Genomic DNA, 26,191 nt, shown 5'->3' with positions numbered 1-26,191 from the left:
ATTGTATCATTCAGCTTGTCTGCTATTCGAAGGTTGGCTGCCAGACTCACATATAAAAATCACTATTTACAGAAATGTGTAGTCCTACAAGATACTTTTTAAAAAGATAATTATTGAAAACTTGCATTTTTATATTGGAGGCATAATATAGAAGAGCATGGCCCTATTCATGTCTTTTTAGAAAAGATAACAAAGTGGAGCTTTAGCTTAATTGGTGCCAGTATTTAATGGAGGTTCCTATTACCTTTTCATTATTTTATCCAAACCATGGCCAAATTGTTTCCATTTTTCTCAACTTTTACTTTAAAAATTATAAACCTTTAGAAAAGTCAAAGAAAATTATAGCCAAATGTTAACGTTGTTCCTTATTTGCTTTACTCTAGGCTTAGGTATTTCTTATCCTGAACCATTTAAAGTTGTAGGTACCATGACACCTTACCTCTGAATATTTAAGCATGGCTCTCCTAAGAATAAGGACATTCTCTTATATAAACAGAATAACATTATTATGCTCTTGAAAATTAATAGCTTTATTATTGAAGAATATTCATATTTTGAATGTTTTAGTTGTCTCCAAAAGAAAACCTTTTTTTTTTTTTTTAATATTTATTTTTTAGTTTTCGGCAGACACAACATCCTTGTTTGTATGTGGTGCTGAGGATTGAACCCGGGCCATACGCATGCCAGGCGAGCGTGCTACCACTTGAGCCACATCCCCAGCCCAAGAAAACCTTTTTTTAAAAAATCTATATGTGTGTGTTTAAATCTGGAATTCGAAGTTCATACATTGCCTTGGGTTGTCTTTTCTTTTAATTAATTAATTTATTTGTTCTAATTTGTTATACATGACAGCAGAATGCATTTATTTCATGCATTTATGGAACACAATTTTTCATTTCTCTGGTTGTACACAAAGTGGAGTCACACCATTCGTGTCTTCATACATGTACCTAGGGTAATGATATCCATTTCATTCCACCATCTTTCCTACCCTCATGTCCCTTCCCATCCCCTCCCTCCCCTTTGCCCTATCCAAAGTTCTTCCATTATTCCGATGCTACCCCCCACCTCCATTATTGTTCAGCATCTACTTATCAAATAAAACAAACACTCAGCCTTTGTTTTTTTGGGATTGGGTTATTTCACTTAGCATAATATTTGTCAACTCCATCCATTTACCTGCAAATGCCATGATTTACTTCTCTTTAATGCTGAGTAATATCCCATTGTGCATATATACCACAGTTTCTTTATCCATTCATCTATTGAAGGGCATCTGGGTTAGTTTTACAATTTAGCAATTGTGAATTGTGCTGTTGTGAACATTGATGTGGCTGTGTCACTATAGTATGCTGGGTTTTTAAAAATTTTTTTTTATTTTTTATTTATTTTTTTCTTGACATATAATATTTCATACATTTGATTCAAGCAGACTAGTATGCTGTTTTAAAGTCCTTTGGGAATAAACTGAGGAGTAGGATAGCTGGGTCAGATAGTGGTTCCAATCCAAGTTTTCTAAGGAATCTCCATACTGCTTTCCAGATTGGTTACACCATTTGGCAGTCTTGGGTTGTCTTTTTCAACCTAGAATAATCTTTCTACCTTTTGGTCAATTTTTATTATATTAGCTCCCCCCCGCCCCCTGAAGGGCCTAGGCCAGTTGTATGAGAAATCCACATTTTGGATTTGTCTCATTGTTTCTTCATTTTAATTTCAATTTAAGCACAGGAAAGACTGTTTCAGAGGTGATACTGTGAGCCACATCCTGAGCCCCGTAATGGTAGGTGTTTCATTATCATTAATGTCATATTTAGTCACTTGTTAAAAATGGTGGCTGCCAGATATCTCCATGGTACATATTTCTGCTTATAATTAGTAAGTAATCTATGGGGTGACAGATAATTAAACTGTCATTAAACTCAGAAACCCTTTGTGGATTCCTATGTCTTAGAATGTAAGCATATATAAACATATTCCTGAGATTAGCTCTTTGTTAGATGTGTTTTGCAAATATATATACATCTATAAGTTATCTACCAATCTTTTTATTTCATTGTTCATATTTATGTCCCATTTGTATCCTTTGCTAGCACAATGTTATGTTTTCTTTTCTGTTTTATTCCAGTAGTTCTATTTATTTTGACTTTGGTATTTAGGTTTATGAACTAACTGTGTAGTTATCTTTGTGTATAATGTAAAGTGAGGGTTGAGGTTCATCTTTTTTGCATACAGACTTCCAGTAACTTGTTCTATACCCATTTGGTGACATTCCTATCCTACACCACTGAATTACATTGATACCTTTGTGCAAGAACAGTTGACCATATAACCATAGGGGTCAATGTTTTAACTTTTTTCGTATACAATGAGAATAACATGTTTTTATAATACACGGGGCAGCCACCATCTAGAGCAATAGATTGATTATAATCAGCACCCCAGTGTTTATACTTTCCCTCTCCATAGGCAAATACTATAACTTTTCCTGTTTTTGAACATTGTATCCTATATAAATGGAATTATTATGTCTGACTCCTTTCATAAAAAATGCCATGTATGAGAGCCATCTTTGTTGTTGAGTATAGCAGTTTTAGTTTTCTTTGTTCTGTTGTTGAAGGATTTTCAGGTGACTGGATGTTAGGTTGGGAAATAGATTATGGTGAGGCAGAAGCAGCACAGAGACTGGTAAGGTAACTAGAATAAATAAGGTAAGATTTCATCATGAGGAGATCAAGAGACAATGAAGTAAATAAATGTAAGATAACTGGAAGGTAAAATTCAGGCAACTTGGTGATTGATTAGATAGAAGTAGGAGCAAGGGAAAGGGATGTATCGAGATTCCTAGGTTTCTGGCCTGAACAACTGATAGGTGGATGTTGTGTTTATTTCTTGAGAGAAGAGAAAAGAACATATTTAGGTAGAACAAAAGCTGAGTTCATGGGGCTGGGTTGTGGCTCAGTGGTAGAGCGCTTGCCTAGCACACATGAGGCACTGGGTTCAATCCTCAGCACCACATAAAAAATAAATATATAAAATAAAGATATTGTGTCCATCTACAACTAAAATAAATTTTTTTTTTTAAATGAGTTCATGGGGCTGGGGATATATAGTTCAGTTGATAGAGTGTTTGCCTTGCATGTACAAGGCCCTGAGTTTGATCCCCAGCACCACAAAAAACAAACAAACAAAAAAAACTGTGTTTATTACTGGGTATTTTAATATACTAGAGGAGCCATTAATCAGATATTTGTATTATAAGTATGGGGCATACTGGAAAAAAATAGAAGTTTCCAAAGTAGGAACATTTTTAAGATAGCTGTCATATAAAGAACACTTGTATTGGAGTTAAAAAATCTGAGTTTTACCATTTCATTCAACTTCTGTTGGCTGTGTGACTAAAGGCAAATCACTTGGTCTTTTTGAGCTCTATTCTTTCTCATCCATAAAATGGGAATAATAGTTTGCTTCATAGGATTAAACATATATAACATGTGTGTCAGTTTATAGGTATTTGACCCAGTAGATGCTCAAAAAAGTTGGTTCATGAACATGTAGTCTGGGTCAATAGGAAAAAGTCAGGTTATGGAAAACCTTGAAAGGTGTAAAGGAGATTTGGCATATTATGAAACTATATAGTTTCTTATTATGGGAACAGATTTATGGAAGTTTGGTTTCAAGAAGTTGTTCTCACTGCTGTGCAGGAAAAAGTTAGAAGCAAGAAATATTTAGAAAATCAGTTGTCAGAGAGCTGGGGATATAGCTCAGTTGGTAGAGAGCTTGCCTCATATGCATAAGGCCCTGAGTTCAATCCCCAGCACCACACACACACAAAAAAAAAAAAAAAAGAAAAGAAAGAAAGAAAGAAAGAAAGAAAAAAGAAAAAGAAAATCAGTTGTCAGGCTAGGGTTGTAGCTCTGGTAGAGAGCTTGCCTCTCAGGCATGAGGCCCTGGGTTCAATCTTCAGCACCACATAAAAATAAATAAATAAAAATAAAGATATTGTGACCATCTACAACTAAAAAATATTAAAAAAAAGAAAAAAGAAAAGAAAGAAACTCAGTTATTATAGTTCAGTATAAGGTGCTTGAGGGCCTGTTTGGTCTGGATCTCAACATGGTCATAGAGATAAAAGAAGAAATCGGAGATTTCAAAGGAAGAAATAGCAAGATTTGCTCAGACTAGTTTTATGGCTTAACTAAGAGAGGAGTTAGTTACTCAGGAGCCTGAGATGTCTAGCCTAGGAAGCTATAAAAATGGCCAAAGGAATGACAAATCTTGGGTAGTCTGAAAGGGAAGTTGAGTTAGGACAAGGATGGTATATTCAGTTTTGAATGTGTGACGCTTAAATTTATAGTACTGCATTGGTTGTCCATTACTTTCTGGCAGTGAAATATTGTGAAAAAGAGCACAGATTAGAATTCAGGAGATTGTTGTTTTTTGTTTGTTTGTTTGTTTGTTTTTAAAGTACTGGGGTTTGAATCCAGGGGCACTTGATTACTGAGGCACATCCCCTGCCCTTTTTGTACGTTATTTAGAGACAGTGGTCTCGCTGAGTTGCTTGGGGCCTCTCTGAGTTGCTGAGGCTGGCCAGCTAAGAGCACAGACTTTGGAATGAAACTGCTGAGTTGAAGCCTATCTCTGTTAATTACTAGCCATATGTACTTGTTTAACTTATCTCTGCCTCTACTTCCCCATCTGCAATGAGAGATAAGGATAGTTAGAAGGATTACACTGTATGTAAAGCATTTAAAATGGTGCACAGCACCTGCAAACTACTATTTAAATGTTAATGGGGGTTATTAGAATAGTTGTTATTTTGTCAGTTGTCAAGGAATAAAATGCATGAACAAAAGAAATGAATTGTCTCCAGATGGGTAGCTGGAGAAGTGGAAATGGTACAGTGATAAAAATCAAGAGCTTTAGAGTCAGACATGCTTTATGGTTTAAGCAGCCCCTAATCCCTCTAATTGTCACTTTCTTTAATGTATGAATCAGAAATCACAATATTTCTCTTATGGGTAATTATGAGGGTTAGTTGAGATAAGTCTAAATTACCTGGACCATAGTAGATACTAAAAAAAAATAATGCTGTCTGTCTATTCCCCACCCTTTGCCTCTTCCTTAATGTAGAGCAGTTCCAGGAGTTTGATTTTTTTTTTTTCTTGTATGCCTTCTTTTTTTTTTTTTTTTTTTAATTTTTTTTTTATTTTTTAGTATTTGGCGGACACAACATCTTTGTCTGTATGTGGTGCTGAGGATCGAACCCGGGCCGCACGCATGCCAGGCGAGCGCGCTACCGCTTGAGCCACATCCCCAGCCCCATCTTGTATGCCTTCTTATTGCAATTTTGGAACCTGTAAAATCATTTGTTTGCTCACAGAAAAATAATTAATAGCTTTAAAATTGAATGGATATACCTCAAAAGTGTATTGTCAAGTTGTGTGTCCCTCTTTCCTTTGCTGTTTTGGATTAGTTGCTTTATCATTACAAAAATAAATCTTGCTAGACCCAATATGGTGGCATTAATCAGTCACAGAATTGACCTGGTATGTGGTCTCAGATTCCTTCATCACTATATTATAAGCAGCTGTCATCAGAGTTGATACAGTAGTAAAAAACCTGTCTATTCTCCCTGCTTTAGAGTTCTGTAGAAGAAAATAATAGAATAATAAATGAGCAGTCCATTAATCCTCTGTCTTGAGATGTGGATTTATCATACTTCATGACAAGTAGGGTGTCTTATAGCAGATGCTTATCTATATTATAACATTGTTACATAATGTGGGCATCCTTAGAAGCAATAGTTTTGAGAATATAATACAGTTGCTAAATGCAAAGATTATAATACTAGTATCCAACAAAAGATGTGCATAAGAATCAGCTGGGATATGGTCTTTTTATTTTAATTTTTTTTCCCTTTGGCACTAGGGGATTGAACCCAGGGATGCTTGCTTAACCACTGTGCCCCATCCCCAGCTCTTTTTAATTTTTTCTTTTGAGACAGGGTCTCACTAAATTGGGTAGGGCCTCCCTAATTACTGAGTCTGATTTCAAACTCACAGTCCTCCTGCCTCAGCTTCCTGAATCACTGGGATTATAGGTGTGCCCCAGCACACCCAGTTTGGGATATAGTCTTAAAATACTCATGCTTGGCCTCCTTGTCCAGATTTTTTTTATATTTATTTATTTTTTTAGGTGGACACAGTATCTTTATTTTACATTTATGTAGTGCTGAGGTTCGAACCCAGGGCTTCATACAAGCTAGGCGAGCACTCTACCACTGAGCCACAATCCCAGCCCCCCCTGGCCAGATTTATTGAATCAAAATCTTAAGAAGATGGACCCTAACATGTGCATTTTCTAAAAGTAACTCCAGATGATACTGCTATATATACCACTTATTAAAAACAACTAGACAATGGCAAGAATGTAGAGAATTAGGCATTCTCGTATGCTACTGGTATGAGTATAAACTGAAATAATACAGCCAACAGAACAGTTTTGCAGTATATTATCAAAATTTCAGATCTGTTCTATAGGAATACATATAGGCACAAAAATGTAGTTTTAAGAATGTTTTCCATAGGCCTGTTATGAGCAACTAATTGATTTTCAGTATACAAACAGTTGAAGACATGATAGTGATATCACACTTGTTTATTATTCAGCCCTTTAAAGGATGAAATATGTATGAAAATTATACATGCCAGTATAAAATACATCTAGGATATGTTATTAAGTAAGCCTATTTTTAAATTATATGTAAATATTATAGAGAAAGATGTGGCTGAATGCCCACCAAAAGTGTTTACAGTGATTGTCTATGGCATAGAAGAGTGGGAACGATATGGAATTAGTCTTTTTACTTTTATATTAAAATATTTGAAATAAGATTTCATTTTTATAATAACAGAAATTGAACAAATCATTAGTGAATTTTAAGAAATCTTGAATGGCAGCTATTTATATGTGTCAGGACACTGCTTGTTTGGCAAATACCAATTTTAACTGGGACTTAATAATCTAAAACTTGGGAAAAGAAAGGAATGTTAGGACAACAAGTCTCAAATAAAAATGCCTGTTTGCAGAGGGTAAAAATTTGTTGCCAAAGTTGTTGTGAAGGTAGTCAAGAGTTTTGCTTTTTTTTATATATATATATTTTTTTTTAGTTTTAGGTAGACACAATAGCTTTATTTTAGTCATTTATTTTTATGTGGTGCTGAGGATTGAACCCAGTGCTTCACGTGTACTAGGCAAGTGCTCTACCACTGAGCTACAACCCCAGACCAGGAGTTTTAAATAGACAAACATTTAAGATAAAATTTGATCTGTGTGATACTTATATCATCTATCTGTCTATTCACATCTGGATATGAAAATTAGGTTTGAAACATTGGGTTTAAACCTTTCTCAATTGATTAGCCTCCTGCCTATGAGGATACTAACACATTTTAATCCCTTCTTTTATAACTTCAGGCCCGATGAGAGAAAGGGAAAGTTAAGGATGCTGGAGCAGAACAATGGATTTCTCTTTCTCTTTCATGCAAGGGATCATGGGAAACACAATTCAGCAACCACCTCAACTCATTGACTCCGCCAACATCCGCCAGGAGGATGCCTTTGATAACAACAGTGATATTGTTGAAGATGGTGGCCAAACACCGTATGAAGCTACCTTGCAGCAAGGCTTTCAGTATCCACCTACAACAGAAGACCTTCCTCCACTCACAAATGGCTACCCACCATCAATCAGCATGTATGAACCTCAAACCAAATACCAGTCATATAATCAGTATCCCAATGGGTCAGCCAATGGCTTTGGTGCAGTTAGAAACTTTAGCCCCACTGACTATTATCATTCAGAAATTCCAAACACAAGACCACATGAAATTCTGGATAAACCTTCCCCTCCACAGCTACCACCTCCTCCTTCGGTACCACAAACTGTGATTCCAAAGAAGACTGGCTCACCTGAAATTAAACTAAAAATAACCAAAACTATCCAGAATGGCAGGGAATTGTTTGAGTCTTCCCTTTGTGGAGACCTTTTAAATGAAGTACAGGCGAGCGAGCACACAAAGTCAAAGCATGAAAGCAGAAAAGAAAAGAGGAAAAAGAGCAACAAGCATGACTCATCTAGATCTGAGGAACGCAAGTCACACAAAATCCCCAAATTAGAACCAGAGGAGCAAAATGTAAGTTGAAACATCTTTTTGAAAATTTTTTTAATCTTTCACATTTACTGGAAATCAAAGACATCTTTTTTAGTTTGAATCTCTTCAAATTTGAACATCTCTGGTAACTTCTCTGAAATCCCCAGCAAGGTACTTGGGATGTTATAATAGATGCTAATAAATATTTGTTGAAAAAAATGAATGGGGGCTGGGGATATAGCTCAGTTGGCAAAGTGCTTGCCTTGCATGCACAAGGCCCTGAGTTCAATCCCCAGCACCACACACACACACACAAAAAAAAATGGCTTTCATTAAAGAAATATTTTAAAAGCATATACACCAAGAATTTTGTTTGTGTTTCTTTATCTTAGAAGCCTCAGTTATTTTTACTTGCTTATGGTAAACTCCTGGTTTTTGAAGATGAAAAGGAAAGTTTACGAGAAACACATTTTTCATTTATTTTGGACCAACTTTTGCTGATACAACTTGTATTTAACACTCATTGCTAATGTGTTTGCTACAAAATAAGCTGATATAATAGAATTCTTTTTATTGAAATCTGTTCATGGAGCCAGGGGTGGTGGCCTATACCTGTAATCCCAGCAGCTCGGGAGCCTGAGGCAGGAAGATGGCGAGTTTAAAGCCAGCCTCAGCAAAAGTCAGGAGCTAAGCAACTCATTGAGAACCTAGGGCTTAGGATGTGGCCCAGTGGTTGAGTGCTCCTGAGTTCAATTCCTGGTGCCCTCCCCACCCCAAAAAAATCAGAGTTTGTATTGATATATATTGGTTAAAACTTCAGGTTGAATATTATTTATAAAACATCCTTCATGGATAACTTAAGATGCATGTTGTCGAATTTTTTAATATTTGAAGTTTCATAGCAATGATATAATATTAGAAAGTATGTAGCTAATTAATTCTAACTTGAATGAAGAGTTCATGATATGAATTGTAAATGTTTCCTAGACATTGATTTGCAAAGAAACTAATGTTTATTTTTGTGACCGTTATTTGCTTTTTATATTTGATATACCTAAGCAAGTTAAGTTTGTTTTCTTACAAACTGATCTTTTCTTTGTACAACTGAAATGTGATCTTTTTCTGGAGTAAAGGTCACAATGGTTCTATCAGAAGCCCAAGTGTGTCATTTCAAAATGTTTTCTCATTTTCTTACTTATTCATTGAACACATTGATTGACTGTCTGCTAGGCCCCATTCTGAGAATTGAAGATATAGTAGTGAGTGAAAAACAGAGATGCCTGTTCTCAGGGTGCTTATATTACAGTGTGAGGGACTGGAAAATACATAAATCCACATATACATAGCTCCATATGTTTCGAAAGTGTCAAATACTATGAAGAAAATAAAACTAGGTAATGAGGTAAAGAGTTCTGCATCTCTAAGATGAAAGACTTTGAAACATAATTTCTGAAATGCCTGTTGGGTTCTTTTGTCATTTACCAGATACCTACTACTGAACCTAACTCATGTTTTTTATTGACTGCATATTGAGTAAATGAATAAATGGAAGGAGAAAAGTCAACTTTGTGCCCTCTGAACATGTTCACAGCAGCATTTCTTACCTAGATCTGCAGTGAAGAGACATGTGATGCACTGTGGCTTCAGGACATCACAAAATGCATGAATCCTGGATTTGATTATTGCCTGGAGACTGTCTTGCTGCCTTGTCTTGGTTTTGCTCTAGAGAATCTGGCAAATAGGGGACCAACCAGTTTTATTTATTAGGCTAGACTTTTTGCCTTTATTGATAAAGTTAGTTAAAAAAATATATCTCAAAATAGAAAAAGGGCTGGAACCTACAGAGGCAAGATAAAATAGTCTATTCTTTTCATAACTATTTTCTGCTTTATTAGAATCCAGGAAAAATTCAGTGCAGTGATGGTTCTAGAAGTCACTTTACAGTCAGATTCTAAAATCAATTCAGTCTTGTTGGATATCTGCTATGCCTAGCTCTTTATATCACTTAAACCTTCATTTAACTGTGGTATCCATGGATTAGAATGTTTAGATACAATTTAAGAGTTTTAGTAAAATCCTGCTGAGCACAATTTAATATTTAATTATTTAGGATCTTAAAATATCTTGGAGTAAAGCAACATCAATTTGACCCAAGATATAGAGGTAGAAAATGGTATTGATTGCACTCAATATTACTAAAACCATTGCCTGAACATGGAATTTTGGGGGGAAATTCAAAGTTTTTTTTAATCTTCTCTTTTACCCCCTTTCCTTGTGCTATCTTCTGCCTCTTCCTTCCCTCTTTTTTCCTCTTTCCTTCCCTCCTTTAAAAAAAAAATTAAAGATCCAATTTTGATAAATTGAAATTTTATCACACATAGGGGCAATTGTAAGCTTAAGAAGTAGGTACCATAAAAGTTGTCCTTCATCCGACCATAGAACTTCAAAGCCAGAGCTCCCAAGGCTCTTGCTTATCTTGTGTTCTGCTTTTGCTAAACTAAGTAGGTGACTAAAGCTGAGCAATGATTAATCTGCTTTGTAACTTTGTGTGTTTTAAAATTTGGCATCCTTAATATGAACATCTATACTCCTTCCCCAGGACAGTTTTTGTGTTTTTTGATTCCCTTATGCTTCCTAGTTTGTACCTGGAGGACCTAGTACTTGTGTTAAGCAATGTAGGGGGCTTAGAAGTAAAGGGAAGCTCAGAGAAGCATCTGCTGATTCCACTGGACAGCTCCTCTCTCCTAGATGCTTCAGAGAAGCAAAACCTACTTAGAACTGTAGGCCTGGAGAAAAAGCCTGAAATAATTGTCCTGGAGCTGGATTTGCTTCTTCTTGTCTGTCTTCCTTCCTTCCTTCCTTTCAAAAATTATTTTTGTTGGTAGATTATAATTATATATATTAGTGGGATTTGTTGTGAAATATTTATACATGCATGCAACATAATCTTTTCTTTCTGGTTGATGTTGTTCCTTAAAAGTCTACTAATAGGTTCTTTTTTTAGTAATCAAAATGATACACTTGAAGATTTAACCCACAGGAGCTCCAGTTGTAGCTCAGTGGTTGAGCACTTGCCTCAGTGAGTTAGGCACTGGGTTCAATTGTAGGCACCACATAAAAATAAATAAATAAAATAAAGATTGTGTTCATCTACAACTAAAAAATATTTTTAAAAAATTTAACACACAACTTTTTTTCTCAGTACTTGATGTGTACATACTTCCTCCCAGTTCTGAGCTGCTTGGGCAGCTATTACTTGGAACAACCTTAAGTATGTCTTCTCAACAATGAAAATGTGTCCAAACATCTAGGCAGCGGGAGACCTGAGATCACAACTGAAATTGTATATTTTAAAAATCAGCTTTAGCTGTTTTTCCTCCCACCAAATTAGAAACATGTGGAGATGTTTCTGCACTTCTTCTCCTTGGCAGGTGTAATGCCTCAGGCATTTTAGTGTAGGCTCTATTCAAACATTCATTGGTCTCCTTAACACTTCAAGACCAGTCTCATTAACTCTTAGCTTGCCATTTCCAAGTCTGGTTGGATCAGTCTCATTAACACTAAGTTAGAGGTTCATTTCACTATCTTCAGAGTATTAGGCCTCAAAATTTGTAGAAAATATTTACATACAAAATGTTCCTTTTGGACATGTTCTTTGCTTTTGTTTATTAACATATGTATTTATTTATTTTTGTAGTACTGGGGATTATACCCAGGGACTCTCTAATACTAAGCCACATCTCCCTAACTTTCCTTCTTCCCTCCTCCTCCCCTTCTCCTTCTCCCGTTTAAAAAAATTATTTATTTATTCTAATTTGTTATACATGATGGCAAATGCAAGTATTAAGTTGCCCAGCTGGCCTGGAACTGGCAATCCTCCTGTCTCAGTCTCCCAAGTCACTGGGATTATTGGGATGCACTACCACACCGAATTCCACATTTTTTGCTTTTAACATTATGAATCTTGGTATTCATAAAGTTAAAGAAAAATGCACAATTCATTGCCTCAATTTTTTTTTCCAATTTGGAAAGATGTTAGTTTTCTGTTCTTTCTAGGGAATATGATTTTGTTTAATATTCTTGAAAATTATGTAGGAGAGCTTAAAATTCTGCCAGATTTGATGCATTTTAGTGATTTTAATGAATGTTTTATTTTGTTTTAGCGATACTGGGGATGGAACCAAGGAGCACTCTTTGAAACAGGGTATTGCTAAATTACCTGGTCTGGCCTTGAACTTGTGATCCTTCTTGCCTCAGCCTCCCAAATTTCTGGGTCTTAGGTTTTAATACAATTACCAAACCAGAAATTTTTAAAAGAAATATTTAGGATAATGTAATTTATTATAGCTATTCTCTTAATATAATTTTTTCTTGTTTAACAGTCTTTAGCCAGGCTCAGTGGCACATGTTATCCCAGCAATTTAGGTGGCTGAGGCAAAAAAATTGAAAGTTCAAGGCCAGCCTCAGCAACATAGCAAGACCTTTTCTCAAAAATAAAAATAAAGTAGCCAGACACAGTGGCACATGCTGTAATCTCATTGACTTGGGAGGCTGAGGCAGGAGGATCACAAATTTGAGGCCAGCCTCAGCAACTTAGTGAGACCCTGTCTCAAAACAAACAAATAAAAAGTGCTGGGGATATGACTCAGCATCCCTGGGTTCAATCCCCATTACCAAAAAAATTTTAAAATAAAAAGGAATAGAGATGTAGCTAAGTGGGAGGGTGCTTTTTTAGTATGTGTGAGGCCCTTAGTCCAGTCCCCAGCCCCACCAAAAAAAAGAGAGATAGTAAGAAACTTTACTGTAATTCTTTTCTGGACAATAGGTCTTTCCATGTGGAATAAATAAATATATTTTTAAAGTCATGTATACACATAAACTTGTAAATTTAAAATTAATACAAATAGGGCTGGAGCTATAGCTCAGTGGCAGAGTGCTTGCCTCGCATGTGTGAGGCACTAGGTTCAGTCCTCAGCACCACATAAAAATAAAATAAAAAAATAAAGGCATGTTTTCCATCTATAACTACAAAAAAATTTAAAGAATACAAATAAAATTAATACGAATTGAACATAAAGAAGAGCTAATTTGGGGTGGGGTTGTGGCTCAGCAGCAGAGCGCTCGCCTAGCATGTGAGAGGCCCTGGGTTCTATCCTCAGTACCGCATAAAAATAAAATAAAGATATTGTGTCCATCTACAACTAAAAAATAAAATATTAAAAAAAAGAAGAGCTAATTCACAGTCATCATTTTCTCTGATGATTTCTCTTCCTAACATTCACGTTATTTAAACCTCCCTTATCTTTGTAACAGCTGTAATAGATTCAGAACTATTTTATCTTTTGGCATTTTTCTGATTCATTATTTTTATTGTTATTATTTTTACTCAGGATTTGACTTCCATTGTCCATTTCTTCATAAAAGCTTCTCTTCTTGGGTCTGTGACCCTCTGCTATACTTGGTTTATCTTAATCTTCCTTTGAGCCCCAAAGATCTCCAAATGCCTACTGGATATTTGTTTTGCAAATGCATTATCACATCTTATGCTATTTTTAAAAATATTTTTAGTTGTAGGTGGACACAGTACCGTAATGTTATTTATTTTTATGTAGTGCTGAGAATTGAAACCAGTGTTTCTCACACATGCTAAGCAAGCACTCTACCCCTGAGCCACAACCCCAGCCCCCATTTTATGCATGTTTACTCTCTATCTTGCACCGTCTTTATTTGACTTCTTTTCCCTCTCTTGTTTATATAAGAAAACTTAGAGTAAATCTTATTGGGTTTTCTTTCTCTTGTCACCTTTCTTTTAAAAATGACTATGAAAGTTTCAGTTCTTTGAAAGTGATTTTGACAGCATTTCAAATCAGTCTGAATGAAGCACCAGCAATCTGGAACAAACCCACAAAACAAAAAAGATAATGCATTTGAATAAGAAGATTTTGAAGGAAATTCTGTCTTTAATCCAGAAAGGGAAAAAATGTTAATGGTTTTCAGATCAGTTCTTGCCATGATAGTCTTCTGTTGTATGATAAAGATTAGCCACTTCTTATCTATTTGCCCTTAAAATGAGGCCTAGAGACCCTTCCCTTTAGACCTCATGAAGATTCAATGTGTGGTGGAGGGAGCCTCGTTTTCACAGTTACCTGTTCTTCAGGTTGCCCTGTCTTCCTGCTGTAGCTTGGTTGGAATGAGGAGCTAAGGCGAAGACTTAAGCTGTCTATAGATTAAAATGAAGCTATTGAATAAACCTATGCAAACATGGGCAGTAGTTCTAAACCGCTTCATTATATACTAGTGATCAAAAAAATTTTTTTTCCATTTGAACATATTTTTCTTTCTTTACTCAATGAGCAACTCTCAATAGATATTTATGGTACCACTATGAAAGTAACCAACATAGCTAATTTTGTGCCTCTCAGCCAACTGCCACTATCTTTTTAACCTGGAAGACTGCAAGGACTCCTAATTAAAACATTCTGCTTTCCCTCTTTCTTCCAAAATACTCACTACCTAACAACCAACAGGATCTTTTGTTTATTTTTATTTGGGGCAGTACTGAAAATTGAACCCTGGGGTGCTCTGCCACTGAGTCCCCAACTCTTTTTATTTTTTATTTCGAGATGAGGTTGTATTAAGTTGTCTGGGCTGGTCTCAAACTTGTAATCCTCTTGCCCCAGCCTCCAAAGTAGATGAGATTATAGGCATGCCGCATCTACCATGCATGGCAGGTTCTTTTTAAAACATAAATTGGTATTTGTTATTCATCTACCTACATCTCTTGAATGGCTTTTCATTGCACTTAAGATAGGATCCAAACACTTTACTATGGTTTACAAAGACCTTATATTCTAATCTGCCTCTCCACTCTTAATTTTGCAAGCTCTCTCTTCCTCTGGCAATTAGGTCATTAGTTGTGACCTTCTTAATTTTAGGTACCTTATACATTACTCCTTTTTCCTCCAGTGTTCTTTCCCCCAGTTTTTGACTAAACTAATTCCTCCTTTGATTCTCAGATTGTAACTTTAGTAGAAAGGTCTTTCCTGATCTACACACACACACACACACCATTCTCTCTCTAAATAGCTCTTACTTCCTAAGTGAATGTCTGTGTTTCTGTTTGTTTAATTTCTGTCTTTCCTATGTATCTGTAAGTTTCTTGAGGTCAACACCACATCTGTTTGTTTCTAACAGTTTAGAGGCCTGGATTCTAATACTGTTACTAGAGCTTCATCTGCACTTTTGAGTGAATATTGATACTTGCGGTTTGGGATTTTAGCCTAACATTCATAAAATACCATTGTCCTAACAGTTAAAAACCTTTTTGTACTTCTTTTATTTAATAAACCTTTGCTTTTACAACAGTGCCTTAAATGTCTTAAAATAATTGAGAATGAAAATTTTAAGTAGAAGTAACTATGTTCTTTTAGTGGAATTAAGACCTTATTTAATATATCTGCCCTCTTCTTTTTTTTTAAACTTGTGTACATGTCACTGAGGTTGCCAATTTATTTATTTTTATTTTTTATTCTTTTTAGTTATACATGAGAGTAGAATGTATTTTGACATATATACATTGAGTATAACTTACCATTCTTGTGGTTATACATGATGTGGAGTTGGTTGTATATTCATGTGTGAACATAAGAAAATAATGTTCAATTCATTCTACTGTCTTTCCTGTTCTACTGTATTCCCTATTCCCCCTCCCTTTCCTTCATTCCCCTTTGTTTAATCTATAGGATTTCCATTCTTCCCTACCTGTCCCCCTTATTTGTGTTAGCATCCTCATATCAGAGAGAATATTCAGCCTTTGTTTTTTGGGGATTGGTTTATTTCACTTAGCATACTATTCTCCAGTTTCATCCATTTACTTTATGCCCTCTTCTTGAGCTATCTGAATTCTGTTCTCTGACAAATGAGAGACCAAAAATATTTTAAATTGTAGAAATAGTTCGCTTTTTACAGAAAATGTAGATGATAAAAAAGTTTGAAAGAGCCTTCTTCATTATTTCCCAAGATAATTACTGTTAGCGATTGGGTATACATTGCACGAAATATTTTCAAAACATATAAGCAATTTTAAAATAGAAGAATGGAAGATGTTGCTAGATGTATAGATCACTGGCATGAAATAATATTGTAGTTAGCATTCCTCTGGTAAGATTTTCTTACTTTATTTCTGTAGTTAAGTTTTTAAAATGTAATTGCTAAATTGAAGAGTATACATATTTTGAGTTTTTATACCCATTTCCAAGTTGCCTCATAGAAATTCATTTTTAAATAACATTTGTGGGGCTTATGATTAGAAAAGTAATGTGATGTTTATTAGAAGCAATTTAACAAATATTGAAAGCATCCTCCAAATATTTTATTACCTGATAGTAACCATTTTTATCCTTTGAGTCTTTTTTCTGTGTAGATAAAAAGATTATTTTTTCAAGATTAGAATTATTATATTCAGACTACTTTGCAATTTACTGTTTTTAAAATAACATAGTTAATGTTATTTAAAATATATTGATATTCTCTTAATCTATACTGTAATTTATTTAATTCTACATTTTTCAAACATTTACATTGTTTCTATTTTGTTGCTCTTTAATATGCACCCTATTTATATACCTACTCATATATTTTTTGCACCTTTCGGTACTTTTTCAATATACATTTTTAGAAATAGATTTGCTGGTTCAGAGACTTAAAAGTTTAAGGATTTTTACATATATTACCAAATTGCTGTCCAGAAAAGTTCCAGGTTACATTTTCTGAGCAATTTCAGAGTTCCCCTTTTTTCCCTGCAATCTGATAGAATTAAACAAACAAAAAACAATTTAGTTGATTTTTTTTTTTCTTTAAGTCACCGTTCTTTGGTTTACTGCCACTTTATTCTATTCCTCTATGGCTTTTCACCTAGAGACCAAATGAGAGGGTGGACACCATACCTGAAAAAACAAGAGAAGAGCCAGTACTCAAAGAAGCCACCCCGGTGAGTTACTTTGTCCAATACTGTCTGACCAGCTGTGGTGTAAGAAGAATGTGAAAGTAACACAGTTAATTGTAATACAGTTCCCTTCTTCTTTATTTCAGAAAGTATACTGAAATAAATCTCAGAGCTCGTTTAAGAGATAGATATTTACAGTGCATTATTTTCCATTTAAAAACTGTCATCAATTTTTTTATTATTCAAATAAATCCTCAAGATGCCTTATCAGCAATTTAGCAACAGAAGCCTTCCATCTTATTTTTAATATTTGAGGCTTATTAATTTTTCCCTCTTTCTTCTTCTCCTTGGTAGTTATAGGTAGCAGGTATCAGATAAAAGTATAATTGAAGATAAATTTTACATTGTTAGCATTTTTAAGGTACCTTACATAGTATAAGGTTTCTTTTTTAAAGAAAAATTTCTGATGGGAGTTTTGTGACCTTTTCCTGTAGATTCAGCCAGTACTATCTTCTGTTCCAACAACAGAAGTATCCACTGGTGTTAAGTTCCAGGTTGGAGATCTTGTGTGGTCCAAGGTGGGAACCTATCCTTGGTGGCCTTGTATGGTTTCAAGTGATCCCCAGCTTGAGGTTCATACCAAAATTAATACAAGAGGTAAGAAATTACATAAATAGATATTAAATAGAAAGTTGGTAGTAAATAAAAGTGAATTTTAAATGTATGTGAATATAAGAATATATGTGTAATGTATAATCTGCTTTAAAAATATATTTATGTATATTAGTTTTTGGTAACCAGTGGAATAATTATGGTCATCTTAACTTGCAGAAATCCTCTATAACTGATGTAGTCCTTATTTTCCCTTATAATAGCTTCATTTGCTTATAATATCTCTCACACCCTTTTTAAATTTTTTTTTAATTAATTTATTTTGAAATAGTAAGGAGTGAACCTAAGGCTGGCATACACCCCACCACTGAGCTACATACCTACCCCTTTTTATTTTTGAGGCAGACTCTGGGCTTAGTTGCCCTGACTAGCCTCAAATTTGCAATCCTCCTGTCTTAGCCTCTTGAATAGCTGAGACAGGTATGGGCCAAGTCTTCTTTGAACATTTTTATTTCCATCATTTTCTCCTATACATAGTACTATTTTTTACCCAGACAAGTACTTTTCAACCCGATAAATTTTGCAGGATGCTTTTTCCCTTCTCTGCTCCATTTTTGAATCTGTAAATTTACTGTGGCTTCCCTATATGTTTGGTATTACATAGAAGCATAGCTTAAATCTGTCTATATATAACATAGAATTTTAAGAATGTCAAAAATTAAGAAAAATGTATTTACACTTCTCTCTCTCTCTCTCTCTCTCTCTCTCTCTGTCTCTCTCTCTCTCTTTTAACCAAAACATGATATGGACTAGATTCCTAAGATTGTAGCATTAGGAAGGGACTAGCTTTGTAACCCAAGGAATGTTTGAGCTCAGAACTTATTCCTGGATATTTGCTTTGTGAACTCGCTCTAGTTGTGTGTTGAGTTCCTCATTGTCTATGACTGCTTTGCACCTAATTTTTTTTCTTTCACTTAAAGAAAGTTCTGTTGGTTCTATTAAGAAAGACCGGGGTGGGGGGGGGTCCACTTAAGTCTGGTATATCAGGTTTGTAACACCATCAGCCATATCCATGAAACTTTGCTATGTAGGCCAGAATCTGCCTGCATATAGCAAGCAATGTGTCTTGACCATTTTTCATCTTGTCAGTATTATGTGCTGATTAAAAGTTGGGAGAATAGAAGTGTTAGTGTGGCAGAAGTGAAAAACCAGCATTGTTAAGTGTCTACTTTTTTTCATGTGTTTTCTTTATGCAATTCTTACAGCCTCAACACTATGAAGTATGTAGTATTATGTCCTATGTTTCAGATGAGTCTCAAAGAAATCTCTTTCTATAACCCCTACTATTGAACATTACTTAGATGTCAGAGGGAAATCTCTTGAATTTATCCTGTCATAGTTGATAGAATTTGGGGGAGGCAATTGTTGTTCATGTGTTTATATAAGAAGGGTATTGGAACAGTATCTCTGAAGCACCTCACACCTCTAATAACCCATGATTCTATGAGTAGGGAAGAAAAGATAGGATTCTCTAAGAAAGCCAAGTCTTCTAAAATAAAACAATTCCTGTTCCTATCTGGGCCTCCAGAATACTCTCAAAAATTGTATCCTAAGAGAGTGATGGCTCTTCAGTTCTCACCTCAAGGGAACATTCTTTTGAAATGTTTCACATTTAATTTCTTTATGAAAATCTTCTGATTTCAGCTTTTTTTATGAGATACAAATGAGAGCACAATTTATGCCTCATCTGTATTTTAAAGGAAGTATTTAGACTTAGTTATATTAATGAAAACTAATCCAGTCTAGTATCCCCTAGGCAGTCTCCTAACTTTAATGCCAGAAAAACTGATTTTGTTTATTATTACCACCAGCAATCTGAGAACTTACATTAAAAAAGAATGCATATTTTGATAAAAATCTAAAATGTTCTTTTTGTCTTGTTGAGATATAATTCACATACCACAAAATTTATCCCTTTGAAGGGTGCAGTTCAATGATTTTTAGTACATCAAAGAGTTGTACAGCCATCACCATAATCTAATTTAAAAAATATTTTTATCACCCCCCAAAAGAAATTCTATATCCATTTGTTGTCACACCCCACCCCCAGTCCTATGCTATGAGTAACTACTGCCTTTCTATAGATTTACCTATTTATCTGACTTCTTTCACCAAGCATGATTTTGAGGTATATCCATATATCCATATTTTAGCATGTATCAGTACTTTATCCCTTTTTATCATCAAATAGTATGCTCTCATATGGCTTTGTAGGATATTAAAGGAAGTAATTTCCTGACAGTTTTTCTAAAAACCAAAAAACACAACATAAAAAATTTTGTTGATTATGTTTCATACCTGATGATTGGGAAGCTTTTGTGTTGCTTATTATCTGAGCTATTTTATAAATTTTTTTCTTCATCTCATATATAGTAATTGTTGGTTTCCATATTGTTATTAGTAATCATTGTTACTAGATTCTTAGTCTTGGAAGTGTATTTAATGGTTTTGCATACCATTAAAAATAATAAAAATTCTTTGCAAGACCATGTTGAAAGGTGTTTGGATAACATTTCTATTTTCAGTTGTATTTCATTGTTTAGGTCTCATTTTAAGTTTAAAAGCTAAAAATTAAACGCTTTTTCTGCTTTTGAAAATATTGTGTTCAATAAACCTAACAAGTATATACGGGGGTAGATGAATAATATTCCATTGCATGATATAGCATGTTCTCTTTATCCACTTACTTATTGACAGATAGGTTTTTATTTAGTATTTTTTTCAGAGTTTCATTCATTTGCTCCATGAATATTTACACAAATATTTGATCACAAATATTTAGAGTAATGACTACATGTGAGGCATAGCTTAAGGAGATGGAGAAATAGCACTTGAAAAAATGGATCAAAAATCCCTCCCCTCATGATATTTACATTCTGGTTGAAGAGACAGATTGTAAATAAGATAAATAACTAAAATATATAGTATGCTAAATAGACATGTGAAGTGGAAAAAACAAAGCACAGAAGGGGAGTTGGATAGTAACTAGAAGGGGGCCACAAAAGGAACTTTCTGAGGATCGCTTGGCATTTTCCACTTCATTTGTTTCATTTTATTTATTTTGTTTTTAGTTATACATGACAGTGGAATATATTTTTGCAGAATATGCATTATCTTATTCTATTAGATTCCCACTCTTATGGTCATTCATACATGATATGGAGTTACCCTTGTCATATATATAAATACAAGGCTAGGAAAGTTATGACCAAGTAATTCTACTGTCTTTTCTATTCCCCTCCACTTCTTGATATAGGTGCTGACTATATGAGTGTGCTCAGTTTGTGAAAATTCAGTATATGTACGCTTAAGATTTGTGCACTATTCTGTACATATTGTACTTTAATAAAAGTTTTTTAAGCCTGTGTATGTGTGTGTGTGTGGGGGGGGGATGCACATACTCTCAACTTCAAAGTGTCAGAATATGTAACTATAATTAAAAGTTTGGAGGTAATTTCTTTTCTGTTTGTATAATTAATAGATATGTAAATAAAGATTTTTATTGAGAATTTTAATTAGTATTACATGATACCTATTTTTACTTTTTTTTACTAAATAATTTGCTTTTATTTATAAAGTATTTCATGTCTACTGCTTGAAAATAGAGAGTAGTTTGCAGTAATAATTTGTAAAACTACATTTAAAAAAAATTTATAACAGTATTTAAAAATTATAAAACAATTATTAAAATTAACAAAGTGCATTAAGTAACTTATTTTTTATTTATATATGACAGCGGAATGCATTACAATTCTTATTACACATACAGAGCACAATTTTTCATATCTCTAGTTCTATTTTTACTTTTAACCCCAGCAATATTTTTTAAGTTTAAAACTAAATGGCTTTATCTTTGCCTTCTTTTTCTTTTTTTTAATATATATTTTTTAGTTGTAGATGGACACAATACCTTTATTTTGTTTATTTATTTTTATATGGTGCTGAGGATCAAGTCCAATGCCTCACACATGCTAGACAAGTGCTCTACCATTGAGCTACAACACCAGCCCTGCCTTATTTTTCTTATATAAAAACATTTCCTTGCTGGGCACCGTAGCATTCTCCTATAATCCCAGTGATTTGGGAAGCTGAGGCAGGAGGAGGCCAAATTTGAGGCCAGCCTTAGCAACTTTAGTAAGACCCTGTCTCAAAATAATAAAATAAAAAAGGGCTGGGCATATAGCTCAGTGGTGGAGTACACCTGGGTTCAGTTCTCAGTATTCCTCCCTAAAAAGGTTTTTTTACATTTTTCTGTAGAAAATTTAGTTCATTATTCAGAAACAGATTTGCTTGTTTTTTTTGTTTTTCGTGTCTTTAGGTTTTTGTTTCCCTCTTATAATTTTTAGTTACAAAAAAAGAAGCACTAACAAATAGGCAAATTGTCTGACCTTCTTCCTCTAAAGTAAGTAATTCAATGGAAGAGTTGAAAATACAGATGAAGGGCTGGAGATATAGCTCAGTTGTGCTCGCCTCACATGCCAAGAGGCTTGGGTTCAATCCCCAGCACCACAAAAAGAAAGAAAGAAAATAGAGATGAAAATGATATTATGTCCCCTATGAATTCTAGTTTTTGTGTTTTTAACTGTAAAGTCCACTGGGATTATGTTTGCTTCTGAATGAGTAACTCTGACTTTTGGGAACAGATTATGTGCTAGATTCTTTTAATTCTACTTCCTATACCAATCCACCTAACCTCCAAACTCACCTAATTAGTTTAGGTTATATTTCTGTTTTTCTCCCCTAAATTGGATGCTTGGATTTTTTTTTAATATTTATTTTTTAGTTGTAGTTGGACACAATATCTTTATTTTGTTTATTTATTTGTATGTGGTGCTGATGATCGAACCCAGGGCCTCGCACGTGCTAGGGGAGCGCTCTACCGCTGAGCCACAACCCCAGCCCCAGTTGCTTGGATTTTTGATAAATTTTCCTTGATTTTTTTATAATTAGATTTGTGCTTGGTTCTTTCTTCTCAGATTAAATGTGGAAATCTAGGTTGTGTGTGTTTCTCTCCTATTAGGTTATTTTGCATATGAAATGTTAATTTGTTTCCAAAATAATGCCTTAGATAATTTTTCATTAGTGTATAATAAGATGTGTCAAACCTAAACTGTAATAGATTTTAGTTGATGACATTAGTACACTTTCAGCCTATCCGCATTGTTTTTCTAGTCACATCTATGTTTTGTCTTTTTCCCTACCTGAATTATCATGGACTCCTTGAGAAGACCCATTTCCTTCATTTTTCTATTGATTTGATACTTTTTCTCTAGAACAGTGTTTTTCAAATTACCTCTGATAGAAGACCAGTTTTTGTTCTTTTTAAAGTTTTTAGTACACCATAGACCAATACTTATGTAAAATTAAAAAAGCTTATTTTTAAAAAATGAAAGCCTCCCCACCCCATTCCAATACAGAATGCAAGATCTCTGATCTTATGTCTGGGTGTCTCGATAATATCAAATTGATAACATAGTTTCTAAATGCTTACTGTCGTCTCTATTACTTAGTTTGTTACAGTATGGCTTATTTGGACCATGCTTTCAAAGTACCACTGGTGCTTCTAAGACTTTAATACTAGGGATTGAACCCTAGGATGCTTAACCACTAAGCTACATTCCCAGCCTCCTTTTTAAAAAAATTTTAAACATTTATTTATTTTTGGTACCATGTATTAAACCTAGGCTGCTTAACCACTGCATCTCATCCGTAGCCCTTTTTATTTTGAGACAGGGTCTTGCTAAATTGCCAAGGCTGGCAATCCTCCTTAAACTTTCAATCCTCCTGCCTCAGCCTCCTAAGTAGCTGGAATTATAGACATTTGCCACAGTGCACAGTGTAGCACTGCTGTTAAACAACAGTTCTTGGGTATTTTGGTCCCAGGACTCTTTTTACCAAAAAGTTTTTGTTTATAGATTTTTTTTTATTTATTTATGTGACAGCGGAATGAATTACAATTCTTATTACACATATAGAGCACAATTTTTCATATCTCTGGTTGTATACAAAGTATAATTTTGTAGGTTATATCTATTACTATTTATATTGAGAAATTTTAAAAAATATGTACTAATTTATTTAAAATAATACTTTCTTATATTAATTAAATTTTTTGAAAAACCTTTTTCCCAATAAATATTAATGAGAAAAGTGGTATTGTTTACATTTTTGTAAATCTCTTTAGTCTCTGGCTTAATGAAGATGCTGGATTCTCTTACTTCTCCATTCTGTCATAATTTATTGTTTTGGTTGCAGTAAATATACTACCTCAAACAAATTTTCAGTAGGGAAAAAGAGTATTTTAATAACCTTTTTAGATAATTGTGGATATTTTTCTTTGATATTAAACCAAAGCTCAACAAGTGGTGGGTTAATTACAATGTAGAATCTGAAATAATTTCAATGAGCTTTTTGTACTTTGTTACATAAAAATTCACTGGTTTTACTTGTACTTTGTATGAATCTTTTATCTTTCATGATTTTATAACACCTTGCATGTATTGCCCATTTAAAAACTCTTGGTTCCTGAATCATGTGGCTTTTTCAAATATTGACACATTCCCTTATAGATATTCTTTTAAAAATTGATTATTGGGAACCTGGCAGACTCTGGAGCAAAGACAAATTTTTCAGAATTCTAATTTTGCTTGAAAGATCAGATTTTATTATTGGCACAAAATAGTGTTATTTTCCTTGAAGTAAGAAAGATCATTTTCAAGGAGATACCTGCCAAATACTCAAGTTTGAATTACTATAATTCTTTCAGTCACACTTTCTAGTAAAAATAGTATTTATGGAAACATGGCCAAGTCACCCTGCTTCTCAATCACACTAATGTCTTTTCTCAAGACAACAGGCATATTCCTATCTGCAAAAGTGTTTTATTCATTCTTTTATTTCATCACACAGAGTATTGAAGGGGCATGTATTCAAGGTCCAAGATTTAGTAAAATTAATAATTTGGACCGCTTCAACAGTGATAAATAGACTTTTTTTAAAAAGTGCCACTTTATGGCTATGAAAAACACAGTAACAGTGGTGCAGTTTGGGGCCTTCTGTTTGTCTCTGTTTGTGCTAGGATGCCAGAAGTCTCTTCTGCTATTGTTTTTGCACTAGCAAAAGTGTAAACGTCAACATAATGAGAAAGACAAATAATTATTATGAAAATGGTTTTGACCTCACAGAATTCCTGAAATAGCCTCACATTTATTTAGCTTAGAAGAACAACTTGACCAGTATTTGGCTTTTAAAAGTCTGAGGAAACATCTCAAAGATTTTTTGAAGGAAACATTATTAATTTATACCCTACTTGGTTTGTAAAAAGATTGGAGGCAAATAAAAATAAATCTGATAATTAGCAGACTTCCTGCTTTTGTTCTTTTATAACTTGCTGCACTGATTTTAATCATTTGGAGTGATTTTTACAGTAGCTATTAGTTGTATAATTGGTAAGTATTGGGATATATCTTTGGATAATTCAAAATATCTGGGTTTTAATGGGAATGATACTGAGGAACCTGGGGTAGAGGTCCTTTTGGCAGTGTATGTGGATGTTTACATTCTGAAATGATTAATAAGAATTTTTATTTACAGGTGCCCGGGAATATCATGTTCAATTTTTCAGCAACCAGCCAGAGAGGGCATGGGTTCATGAAAAGCGGGTACGGGAATATAAAGGTCATAAACAATATGAAGAATTACTGGCTGAGGCAACCAAACAAGCAAGCAATCACTCTGAAAAGCAAAAGGTAACTCAGTATCTTATTAATATGTTTATTAGTCTGATTTTTTTTTTTTTTTTGGTTGGGTGCTGGAGATAAAATCCAGGGCCTTGGGTTTGATCAAATGCTTTCCCACAAAGGTACGTACCAGGTTCTTTAATTTGGGAGTTGAACCCAGAGACAGTTGAACCCAGAGACATTTTACCACTGAGTTAGATCTATAGTCCTCTTTTAAATTTATTTTTTATTTTGAGATAGGGTCTCACTAAGTTGCTGAAGATCTTGCTAAGGTACTGAGGCTAGCCTCAAACTTGAAATTCTCTTGCCTCAGCCTCTTCAGTTGCTGGGATTACGGGCATGTGCCACCACAACTGGTAGTATATATTTTTAAAGAATTTAATAATTTAGAATAATTTTTCATACTTGAATTCAGACAACTGTTAGAATGATTTGTTATTTTTAACTTTTTAAAGCTCAGTTTTAATAACTGTAAATGATCAGTAAGTTTGTAAGTATGTTAATAAGTTTTACATAAAAATATTGTTATATAAACAACGTATTACTTTTATAAACCTTAACTATCTGCTTAATACAATTCTGTAAATTGTATGTTGAGCACATGTTAGTGAAATGTAGAGTTTGCCAAGGATTTTTAATCATTTTCCTCCTGTAGCATTGTTAAATAATTCCTCTATTTTTTT

General features: G+C 34.1%; 1 protein-coding gene across 7 annotated transcripts in view; it reads left to right on the top strand.

Moving 5' to 3' along the window:
• Positions 1-7,290: 7,290 nt before the first annotated feature.
• The window catches only part of Nsd3 (nuclear receptor binding SET domain protein 3), a 72,657-nt gene continuing 53,756 nt past the window's right edge, over positions 7,291-26,191 (top strand). For all 7 annotated transcript variants that reach the window (XM_048792792.1, XM_015501273.2, XM_048792789.1 and 4 more), the window contains exons 1-4: positions 7,291-8,195; positions 17,071-17,142; positions 17,592-17,754; positions 25,363-25,517. In XM_048792792.1, coding sequence (XP_048648749.1) covers positions 7,521-8,195; positions 17,071-17,142; positions 17,592-17,754; positions 25,363-25,517 — 1,065 coding nt within the window. In that variant the 5' untranslated portion in view covers positions 7,291-7,520. The remainder of the gene's footprint in view (positions 8,196-17,070; positions 17,143-17,591; positions 17,755-25,362; positions 25,518-26,191) is intronic.

The sequence above is a fragment of the Marmota marmota genome, unplaced genomic scaffold (assembly GCF_001458135.2).
Source record: "Marmota marmota marmota unplaced genomic scaffold, marMar, whole genome shotgun sequence".
Classification (NCBI taxonomy): Eukaryota; Metazoa; Chordata; class Mammalia; order Rodentia; family Sciuridae; genus Marmota; species Marmota marmota.
The sequence above is the reverse complement of the archived record's forward strand: the minus strand, read 5'-3'. Positions and strand labels throughout refer to the sequence as shown.